General features: G+C 36.4%; 1 protein-coding gene across 2 annotated transcripts; it reads right to left on the reverse strand.

The window, feature by feature from the left end:
- Nucleotides 1-9,847: 9,847 nt before the first annotated feature.
- On the reverse strand, nucleotides 9,848-11,466 carry LOC131167721 (uncharacterized). 2 transcript variants are annotated; one of them, XM_058126581.1, is made up of 2 exons: nucleotides 11,302-11,466; nucleotides 9,848-11,109 (listed from the first exon to the last, which is right to left on the reverse strand). In XM_058126581.1, the coding sequence occupies exons 1-2, from the start codon at nucleotides 11,449-11,451 to the stop codon at nucleotides 10,216-10,218; spliced, it is 1,044 nt and encodes a 347-aa protein (XP_057982564.1). In that variant the 5' UTR covers nucleotides 11,452-11,466; the 3' UTR covers nucleotides 9,848-10,215. The 2 variants fall into 2 exon arrangements, with proteins under 2 accessions (XP_057982564.1, XP_057982572.1); XM_058126589.1 differs by having other exon boundaries at nucleotides 9,848-11,102; nucleotides 11,302-11,417.
- Nucleotides 11,467-11,762: the final 296 nt, after the last annotated feature.

Raw genomic sequence — 11,762 nt, forward strand, 5'->3', positions numbered from 1 at the left:
TGATTTGCAATTTAGCTCAACATGCGTAAACTGAGAAACATTACTCTTCAAACAGAACAAAAAAATCAGGGCAGTAGCACGTTCATAAGCGAACTACACTTAAATGCAGAGGGCATCCGACTGTCATCAGCCGACTACACATCTGTTCGATGAAATGCGTAACAGAGGATATATAAATTTAGTTCTTTTACGTACTTGGATCACACTGATTGCGCTATTTGGCATTCTGGGTAGAATTCAATTCGCCAAGAGTACGGAGAACAGTGTCGCTGATGAAGAAAATAAATGGCTTTGGGTACTCGCCTGCTTGAAGAATGGGGTCAGCCCTGTGCGGACAGATGCTGATTGGGGTTTATGCGGTTGCATCTGGGCCGGGTTGGGCTGGACCTGACTCGGTCCGATATATAGGGACGGGCCCAAGCCCATTTCAGTTTAGCTTTCTTCAAATAGACGGCAGACCCAGCATACCACAACTTCATTTTCTTAAGCAACCATTAATCGAGTTTTTTCCTGGTTTAACTGTTTTTTTAAAAAAATATATTAAATAATATCATATTCTATGAAGTATTTTTCAGAATGATTCTAACGTAATCTCGCTACTTGAAGTAGCGAGATTTATTTTTGATGAAGGATGCTAGTGTGGACGCGTGGCAAATCTCGCTGGTTCATCTAGTGAGATTTTCTTGTGAACACTAATCGCTCAAACAACCGGCGTTGGACGCGTGGCAAATCTCGTTGGTTCATCCACCAAGATTTGTTTCGGATACTTATTGCCCATCCAATCGGCGTTGGACGCGTGGCAAATTTCACTGGTTCGTCCAGCGAGATTTGCTTCGGATACTTACTGCCCATCCAGTCGGCGTTCGACGCATGGCAAAACTTGTTGGTTCGTCCAGCAAGATTTGCTTCAGCCCTTACAAAGTCCTTCCTCCTTCCATTGTGTTCGCAAACTGCGAGTAGGTCCTCCTACGCAAGCTTTGTAGAGAGACGGGGAGGAGCAGAGCAAGCAGAGGTCGGACGTGTTGCAGGTTGCAGGTGACCATTGCTCGTCGGGAGGCTGTCTAACCGTTGAGGAGCAGCTATATAAACTCGAGGAGATGGGGTAAGACAAATCCACCATTTGCTTTGTTCATAAATTTTAAATTAATTCATTTGACCGAAGAGTTCGTTTGATTAATAAAAGAGTTTAGTGTGTCTTTCACTGTTTAAAGGCTTCGTTCGAAAACGTCTGAGTTTAAGGTTAGGTTTTTTTTGTATTTGAATTTTATTTTTTATGATACAATATATGCCCTAACAAAAACGAGATGCATGAAATTTATTTGTTTGGATTATATAATTATTTTTGTATTTCTATGTTCTTTAGCTATGGAATCATCTTTATTTGATATATTTGCATTTTATTTCTAAATGCATGTTGTTTATTATCTTAATTTATTTCATCTAAATCGAGTGGAAGGGTATAATTATCATTTTATTAAGTTTAATATTTTGCTAAACTTAATCTTTGACTCACTGAAATTTCATGTTATCAATAAAATTAAACTTCGGGTTTTATGATTTGATTTTGTGTTAAGTATTTTAAATTTAATAACATACAAATTTCAAATTAATTTTTATGCTGAAGTGTAATTAGCAACCAATTGAACTTGCTTATTAGCCAAACTAATCTCACATAATGAAATCACTACAAAATAAATTTATTTTACTTTCCCTTATCTCTCTTTTAATATTATATGTATGTAATTCCATTGCTTACCCACATTATTTTGATATATATAATATAGGGATACTCTAGTACTTTTAGATTTAACTAAAGTGACAATAATAATTGAATAAAATCAGTAAATAGAAATCCTTAATTTTACTAATTAAAAATATATGAATTAAACTATATTTGGATTAGTAGTATTAAAACTATCAAATAATTTCAGTTTATATATATTAGAGAGCTCGGTTAGCTTTGATTTTGAATTTGAATTCTAATATTACATTTTGGTAACATTCATTTTTAGTAGAATCGTCAATATTAAATATGAATGTTTATTTTAAATTTTTTAAAAACCAATTTCCTTTAAAATAATAATTTAATCATATGTGTTATGTTATTTCGCATAACAAAAACTATATTTTGTATAGCATTTATTGATTTACTAATTGAAATATGAAACTAAATATTATCTTAAAAGTACGTGTTATCAATAAATTTAAACCTCAATAGGGTTTTGTGATGATTTTTAAAAATTTAGATTAGGGTCCACAATAATTTGTTTTATTCCATACAAAAACGAAGAACTTGTTGATTGAATGGTGGACAATTAACTAATTAAAAGACCACTAGTAGTTTAACTATTATGATTGGGCGTTAAGGGCTTTTGAATTGAGATAAAAACCTTTATATTTATGTTGAGAAGGGTAGAAGGACAAGCTTGTTAACTTGGTGTATTAGTCAAGCTTATAAATGAACTTATGTGACGACCTGCTTAATTTCCATTTTTTTTTTTATATAAATAAAATCAACAGCATAAATCTCAGCATATCATAATCCACCTGGACCCGTGGATACCAGGTATTCATTAGAACACAAAACGAAAGCCTAAGCAGTAAGAAACATATAATCACAATATTATAAACACAAAAACATCCATTTCATTACCACAAATACCAGAGTCACTATATCCACTGTATATACGACCTTGTCAAAATACTTACCCTTCTAGAAGGATAGATCTACAGCTCTAGATCAACAGGGCTTTTCCCACTCTCTTATCTAGGGTATAGAATTTTGGGGTGAGACACCTCTCAGTAAGGGAAATAAACTAATACCAGTGTGTGACAACATGAGTATTCCGTGTTATACATATACCATATAGAACATATTCAGCAATTGTTATATCAAATCTGGGAGAACATATATATCATCAAAACATGGCAGAACATACTACATTTTCATAAACATATTTCATCTCATATAATAATAATACAAAAACATTCCTAGTAGGTTAGTTGGCTGTTGTCATGTACTACCCAAACATGACTGGGTTGTGTGGCCCGAAGGCGGGACCTGGCAATAGTTGACGGACCACTGTCAAGTCAATAGTACAGTCTGTAAGTCTGATGAGTCTGCTAAACCTGGTCCGTACACCAGGGGCGCTCACACACTTCTTATAAACCACATCAACCATTCAATCTCACACCACTCCGTACAGCGGCATTAACACAAATATCATGATCACGAAAACCATGGAGATATAGTAACAGTACCGTGCAAGTGCTAGCCAATACCAAGCCAACCAGGTTTTGGTACCATATAACATATACTAAAATTGTGATACATGAATATTTCATATCATTAATTACCAAATCAATCATATCATGTTGCATATATATACGTATGTCATAAAAATCATCAGCCCATACGCCGGTATTACACATTTTACCATAACTCGGCCCGTACGCTGCAAATCATAGCACAACACGTACGCTAGCAAATCATTTCCATAGCTCGGCCCATACGCCAGCAAACATATCCATAGCTCAGCCCGTGCGCTGGCAAACATATACATGGCTCGGCCCGTACGCTGGCAAATCATAGCACAACCCATACGCTGGCAGATCATACATATAGCACGGCCCGTACTCCAGCAAATATATAAAAATCTCGGCTCGTACGCCGATTTTCCATTATAAAAATCCGTATCATAATCACATTTCCAGAAAACAGTATTTCATAACATTTATACTCATGCCACACTAACAGGTCTTTCACATATTCAACGTGTCATCATTTTAACAGTGTTTTCCCAAATATAAATCATATATATAAACATGTTTACTTTCTAGAAATCAAATGCTATATATATACATACATTTCCTCAAAAAGGACTATCTTAGTTTATCCCCTTACCTGATTTTTGAAAAGCCCATAAGAAAATCTGTCTTGCACCCGCAGGACTCCCAACTCAACACCCTGAAAATAGCATTTCCCAGAACTAAAGTTCAATATTTCTAAGCGTATAACACTTTCTACAACTACCAAAAATCCAAATATTTAGTAGAAAGCCTTACCCTGGATTTGTGATGGTTTCCAACTCAGCCTCACCGACGATCCACTCCAGTAGACTTGTAGAGAACTATCCCAGGAGCGTCGTGGTGGCTTCGAATTGTCGATCCGGTGTAAATCTGACCCGAAATCGACTAAAAAGAGAGAGAAAACCAAAGGGGGGAGAGAGAGGAGAGAGATTTATTAATTTGAAAGTAAAAATTTTGATTTTTGATATTTATAGAACTAGATTCATCGACGAGCCATGTCATTCATCGACGAATCCTTTAATAAATTCGTTGACGAAATTTAGTCGGCTCAAACCTCTCTCGGTATTTCTTCATCGACAAAATTCAATCTTCGTCGACGAATCCCCTGTATTCCTCCACGAATTTTCTTATACCTTTGTCGACGAATCCTCTATATTCATCGACGAAGCCTTGATGATTCCCCAAGGTTATTCATTCCAAAGTACAATGTCGTAGACAAACGCTCGACTTCCTCCTTCTGTTACGGTCTCTATTTCCCTTTCTCTTTATTATTTAAATCCTATTATTATTCGGGTCATTACAACTTGGGCACCACTTTATTAAGTTTTTAAATATATAATTTTTCATTGAAGATGTTAATAATTTATTATAATTTTTTAAAAAGGTAATATTTAAATCGTATATATATTTGTAATTATATTTTTAAATACATTTAAAAGAATAAAAAAAAAGTAGACTATTCTGTAAAAGAAAAAAGTAATGATAATGCTCCGAATGATGTATGCATGTAGCTGTACGCACACATATACGTACCAATATATTATGACATATTAATTATTTTAATTCAATTCTAGATTGAACAAGAACTACTTATTAATTTAAATTAACATTAAATAAATTAATATATTGAATTAAATTAGTAATATTCGTTTTAATCTTAATTTTATATCATAGTAATATGCTATAAATATACATTAATAACAAGATTATTGTTAATTAAATATAATAATGTTATATTATTTATTAAACTATTAATTATTAATAAAATATAATTAAATTATGGAACGAATAAAGAGAATCATCTATAAATTTAAATTTATATTAAATAAATGAAAAAATTAATTTAGTTATAGATACTGTTTTTAACATAAATTAATGTCATAATCAAATATTATAAATATATATTAATAATAAGATTATTGTTAATTAATAAAATCTATATACTAAAAAATTTAAAAGTTATAAGAGAGTTTAATGATCATAATAGAGTTATAAGATGATTGAACGTGGTTTTGGTTAATCCCTAGGAAGGATTTATATAATTTTTCTTTAAAAAAAATATTACCAAAAAAAAAAAACACAAATCTCTTGCAATGTTAAAAAAATATAACACTAACCTCTCGTTGACATTACATATATCGACACTAATCCTATGATCTCCTTGATCTTGTTCTTTCTTATGCATGGAAGAGCCGGATTATAGTTACTTGGTAATTTTTTTTATGTGTTCCATTTGAGAACACAAGTTCGCGAACTTAAATTGTAGATTGTATGAATTTCAATAAATTTGAATGTAAAAGCATATATAATTTTACTTGAAGATACATATTTTTAAATTGATGCATGGCAATAAATTTATGTTGCAAAAATATATTAATGCTTATTTTATTTTCTTTGGGGCAAAAATTAATAATTTTGTTATATAATTAAAATTTTATTTAATTCACTCATTTAAAGAAGATAATTGTTTTATACCAAATATTTAATAACACACTATCTCTATTCCTTATTTAAATGCTGAGTATTCAAATTGTTAACCTAAGAAATCACCACAACTTATGAAATAAAAAAAAATCACAAGTATATTTTAAAAGTTCAAGAATTTTCCTAACTTATGAAGTGATTTGTACTTAATTAAATAACATTCTGACATGCATGTATAAATAATATATTTTTATGATAAAAAAATATTATTACCTTATCTTTGGATAGACCTTGGATTTGAATGTGAATTTGCATTGGGTTTAAATAAAATGCAATGTAAAATTATATTAAAAATTATTCAAATACATTCAAATCCAAATCTAAGGTTTAAAATTTTTTTAACAAAATAAAGACACTCTAAAATCTATATACTCAAAAATTTAAAAGCTATAAGAGAGTTTAATGATCATAATAGAGTTATAAGATGACTAAACTTAGTGAATTTAATTCTTGATTACTATAAGTAACACATATCACTTATACATACAATTTTATTTTGTGTAGGTCTTTTTTATTTCCTAAGCGCCGATGTAAATGGCAGGAAGCTCAAACAGTGCTCCGATGACAGTATTATTGTATATAGGGGACATCATAATCGGAGCAGATGATGTTAGTTATAGTAGTCCGCCAGTTCAACCAATTTGAATTAGCTATAAGTGTAAATTAAATAAATTATATACGAAGATATATAAATATTTGCATATTGATCCAAATCAATATGCATTGTAGGTGACCGCAAGATACCCTTTGCGAGGGTTCAATAATACAGTCCTCTACGAGGCTATTCCCATATCTGATAATTATGGTCTGCGCATTGTGTTGGATGCACACTGCATAGGTTCGACATATTTAACGGTACAATTATATGTAAAAATCATTCCTCAAATAGGTGTAATCACTGCTACGCAATGTACGTGACTATGTGGAGGCATTGGCGAGAGTACATCATATAGGGAGTGGCTCGAAATTTGTCATTCCTCTGTTTTCCTTCCTTAGCGAAAACACTTCCAATGTTTATTGATTACCCTCACTTATGGCGAAGGAATATTGTGGTTACAACGAGGCTCTAAGAAATTACAACTATTCAAAATTCTCCCAAAACCATTCACGTTTCAAAAACTGAAAACCCTATCTATCCTATGTTACACTATACAAATAGAAACTACACAATATTATTCTTTTTACTCTGACTGGCTAAACTCCACTGAATAAGTGTGGATATCTCTGGCGCATTTGATCCTCTAGTTCCCAGGAAGCCTCCTCAATGGCATGGTTGCGCCATAGAACTTTTACCAGTGGAATCTTCTTCGTGTGTAACTCCTGTTCCTTCTAGTCAAGAATCTGCACTGGCACTTCCTCATAAGCTAAAGTATCACCCAACTCCAGTGCCTCATATCTGATCACATGGGAGGGGTCTGGGACGTATTTCCTCAGCATAGAAATGTGGAATACGTCATGGATCCTAGATAGGACCGGTGGTAATGCCAAACGATAGGCAACTGGACTCACTCTCTCAAGAATCTCGAATGGTCCAATATACCTAGAGCTCAGCTTACCCTTCCTCCCAAACTTAATAACACCTTTCAGCGGTGCCACCTTCAGGAATACGTGATCTCCTGTGTCAAACTCCAATTCTCGCCGACGAGTGTCAGCATAACTCTTTTGTCGGCTCTGCGCGGTCCTGATCCTGTCTCTGATGAGTCTGACTTTATCCTGAGTCTGCTGTATCAGCTCTGGCCCCAATACCTATCTCTCACCAACCTCATCCCAGTACAACGGGGATCGGCACCTCCTGCCATACAGTGCCTCATATGATGCCATCCCAATGCTGGCTTGGTAGCTGTTGTTATACGCAAACTCAACCAGTGGCAAATATTGTATCCAACGACCTCCAAAGTCCAGCACACATGCTCGCAGCATATCCTCCAGAATCTGTATCGTCCTCTCTGTCTGTCCATCTATCTGAGGGTGAAAAGCTGTGCTGAACGAGAACTGAGAACCCATGGCCTCTTGCAGACTCTTCCAAAAACGAGATGTGAACCGTGGGTCTCTATCTGAAACTATGGACACTGGGACGCCGTGGAGTCTAACTATCTCCTGGATGTATAACTCAGCCAATCTGTCCATGGAGGAGCTAACTCTGATCGGCAAAAAGTGGGCAGTCTTCATCAATCGATCTACCACTACCCAAATAGCGTCATGTCCATGCAATGCTGGCGGTAATCCTAAGACGAAATCCATCGCTATATGCTCCCACTTCCACTAGGGAATGTGGAGTGGCTGCAACGATCCCGCCGGTCTCTGATGCTCAGCCTTCACTTGCTGGCACGTTAAACATTGACCCACAAACTGAGCTATCTCCCTCTTCATGTTGCTCCACCAAAAGGACTCTCGGAGATCCCTGTACATTTTAGTGCTAGCTGGAAGTACAGTATATAATGACCGATGTGCTTCCTCTAGAATGACTTTCTTGATCTCACGATCAGCAAGAACACATAACCTGGTATGGAACCTCAGGGCTCCATCATCTGAAATGCTGAACTCTGGTTTCTGACCATCCTGTACCTTTCTCATAAGCTCGACTAGTTCTGCATCATTCCTCTGAGCTGCTTTAATCCTCTCCAGTAGAGTCGGCTGCAAAACCAAGTCAGCAATCAACGCCTGGTGATCGCCCTCTACCAGCTCCACACCAAGCCTCTCCAGATCCATCTGAATCGGATGTTGAATCTCCACTGCGGATACAGATGAATCCACTGATTTTCGACTCAAAGCATCAGCGACTACATTAGCCTTTCCCGGGTGGTAGCTAATAGTGCAATCGTAATCCTTTATTAGCTCCAGCCATCTCCTCTGCCTCATATTCAATTCCTTCTGCGTGAAGAAATACTTTAAACTCTTATGGTCAGTAAATATCTCACACCTAGCCCCATATAGATAGTGCCTCCAAGTCTTCAGTGCGTAAACAACCGCCGCCAACTCTAGATCGTGAGTAGGATAGTTCTTCTCATATTCTTTCAACTGTCGTGAGGCATAGGCTATCACTTTCCCCCGCTGCATCAACACGCATCCGAGCCCTTTATGAGACGCATCACTATAAATTACGAACCCCTTTTCTCCTGAAGTAATCATCAACACAGGCGCAGTGATGAGTCGCTGCTTCAACTCCTGGAAGCTCTGTTCACATTCATCAGACCACTCAAACTTCGCTCCCTTCCTGGTCAATAGGGTAAGTGGGCCTGACAATCTAGAGAAGCCCTCAACAAACCTGCGGTAGTACCCAGCCAATCCTAGGAAACTCCTGATCTCGTGCACATTCTTTGGTCGTACCCAATCTACTACCGCCTCAATCTTACTTGGATCAACAGAAATACCACCCTTGGATATGACGTGTCCAAGGAAGGTAACCTGTTCCAACCATAATTCACACTTCTTGAGCTTCGCATAAAGCTTCTTTTCTCGCAATACCTGAAGTACTATATTCAGATGCTCCTCATGTTCCTCTGGGCTCTTTGAATACACTAGTATATATCATCAATAAACACTATCACAAATTGATCCAAGTACTGGTGAAAGATCCTGTTCATCATATGCCTTTATCTCTTTTCCAAGTTCCTAGTGAAGTAGCATTCTTTTATATTTTTATTAAATAAAACATTTTAAAAAAAGTTTACTGGATTTTAGTTTATTGGGGATTCCACGTCCCTAAAAAACATTTGCACATTTTGGATAAGATTTTCTCTCAATAACACAGTGGGCAGAGCTATCATCCAATTATAAAGAACTTAAATTAGAAGTTTCAAATTCTTAAATTTTTCTTGCAAAAGGAAAAGAAAAAAATACTTTTCCACTTAATTTCCTTCTCTATTTAATACTATATTTTATTCATAGATCTATTATATTTTTTATTTTTTTCTTATTTTCTTTAATAAACCTGAAAATATAAATTGCTAGATATTTTCTTTTTCTTTTATTTTTATAATATTTTTTGAGTTCGGAGCCTTAAGACAACCCAAAAAAAGCTCTTAGAAAATATACCATGCACTATAGACAATAATTTCAGAACAAGATATTACTTTATAGTAACCATAAAACACACATGGACACAGCTTATATTAAAACAAAATAAAGCACAACAGAGATTTGGCTCCCAAACCAACAGTTGCATGTACAAAAACAGAGTCCACAAGAGACAAAACAGAGCTAAATAAATGGTAACCGACGGCCTCTTATGGTCCCCGGCCGATTCTACCATAGATAGACAATAGACAACCCCCAACCGGGGGATGTAAAATATATCTCTTCTCACCATCCCCATAGTGTACGAGACAAACGTATGCATTTCGCTTGTACAAAAACAGAGTCCAAAGAGAGAGAAAACAAAGCTGGATGAGACAGAAGGGCATATAATAGCACTGTTGATTATTAATTAATCAAGCCATTGACATCTTCCTTAATGAGCTTCCAAGCTGGACCGGTGAACTCACCTGGATACAGTGTCCTCTGTTCTCCAATCTCGCTGCACAGACGGGAAAAATAATCTGCCACCTTGTTTGAGTTCCTGTGAACATGGGTTAGAGTACAGCGCTCAAATCCCCTCATGGCCACTTTAACAAGTTTCACCAGTTCTCGGACTAATGGGTTCTTGATTTTTTGATTTACTATCTGATCCGGCATGTTTATGTCATCGTAGGCGCTTTTGCAGTCCGTGGCAACTATGATCTGATTCTGGTCCCCAATCTCCAGGGCCAAATTGATGCCATGAAGGATGGCCTGCAGTTCGTGGACAAGCACATCTTCTTCCTCAAAAGCACACGCAAACGCTGCAATAGGCTGTCCCTTGTAGTTCCTGATTATGCCTCCAGCCCCGCCACGGGAGCCCTGGATATGCGACCCATCTGTGTTCACCATCCACGCGCCAATTGGAGGCGCCACCCACTTGTGTATTTGTGCTGCTTCGAGATGATACCGATCTTCATCTCCAAGATCAGCACCATCATCATCGTCATGATCATCAACGTAATGCAATGATGTTCTTGGGTTTGGGATCATGGAGTTTGACCCCCAGATTAGGTATGATTTGTTCTGAGGGGAGTCTTCTGGTTCGGTGGAGGCAGCACGGGACCTGTTCCACGCGAGCAGGCCTGCACCAACTGCAGCCCCAACAGCACCGGCGACTGCAATGGACGTGGTGGAGATTTGCGACGAATTTTCATCTGATCTTCTTCTGCTGTCATCAGTGCCATTGCTGCTCTGATCTCTGCTTTCTGATGCTCCCATGCTGTCGAAACAATTACACCCTTGCTCTGCTTCTGAAATCTTAAGTGGGAAGGAAGAGTGATTTGTTAAATACCTCAAGTTCTACATATATATATATATATATATATATATATATAGGGGGAAGATGTCTTAAGAGTTAAGACATCATTCTCAAAAGCACAAAAACAATTTTTTTTTTTTTTTAAATAAATGCCAAACAACAAATTAAAGTAACGAAAAAAAAGAGTGAACCTTCAAGCCCACTACGAGCTCTATTTGTGTGATGGGCTGGAGTGAGGGAGGGCAGGAGGACATCAGTTTCCCACTTTCCTTACTTATGGAATAGAGTACGCAAACTAGAAGGCAAAACGACATCATTTTGGACATTGACGGTGGCACCATCGAACCAATGGCCAACAAGTCCACCTGAACTCATTTTTCCACAGGCCTGGCCCAGTGTATTATTTCTCACCTGAATGGTGGGCCTTGCAGAAGGACTAAAGCCCAGGCCCACGAAAATATTCCTAACCTACCTACCATCCATAAATTCCGGAATCATAATAAGAAATGAATTAAGGACATTGACAAAATTGATAAGTGAATAATGATTAGATAGATTATGAATATCCATCATAATGATTTGATTTGTGGTTATGAATTGTAATTGTAAATATTTGAGAAAATCTAATAAAGATTAATGAGGCAAAATTATA

Source organism: Malania oleifera, chromosome 1 (assembly GCF_029873635.1).
Source record: "Malania oleifera isolate guangnan ecotype guangnan chromosome 1, ASM2987363v1, whole genome shotgun sequence".
Classification (NCBI taxonomy): domain Eukaryota; kingdom Viridiplantae; phylum Streptophyta; class Magnoliopsida; order Santalales; family Ximeniaceae; genus Malania; species Malania oleifera.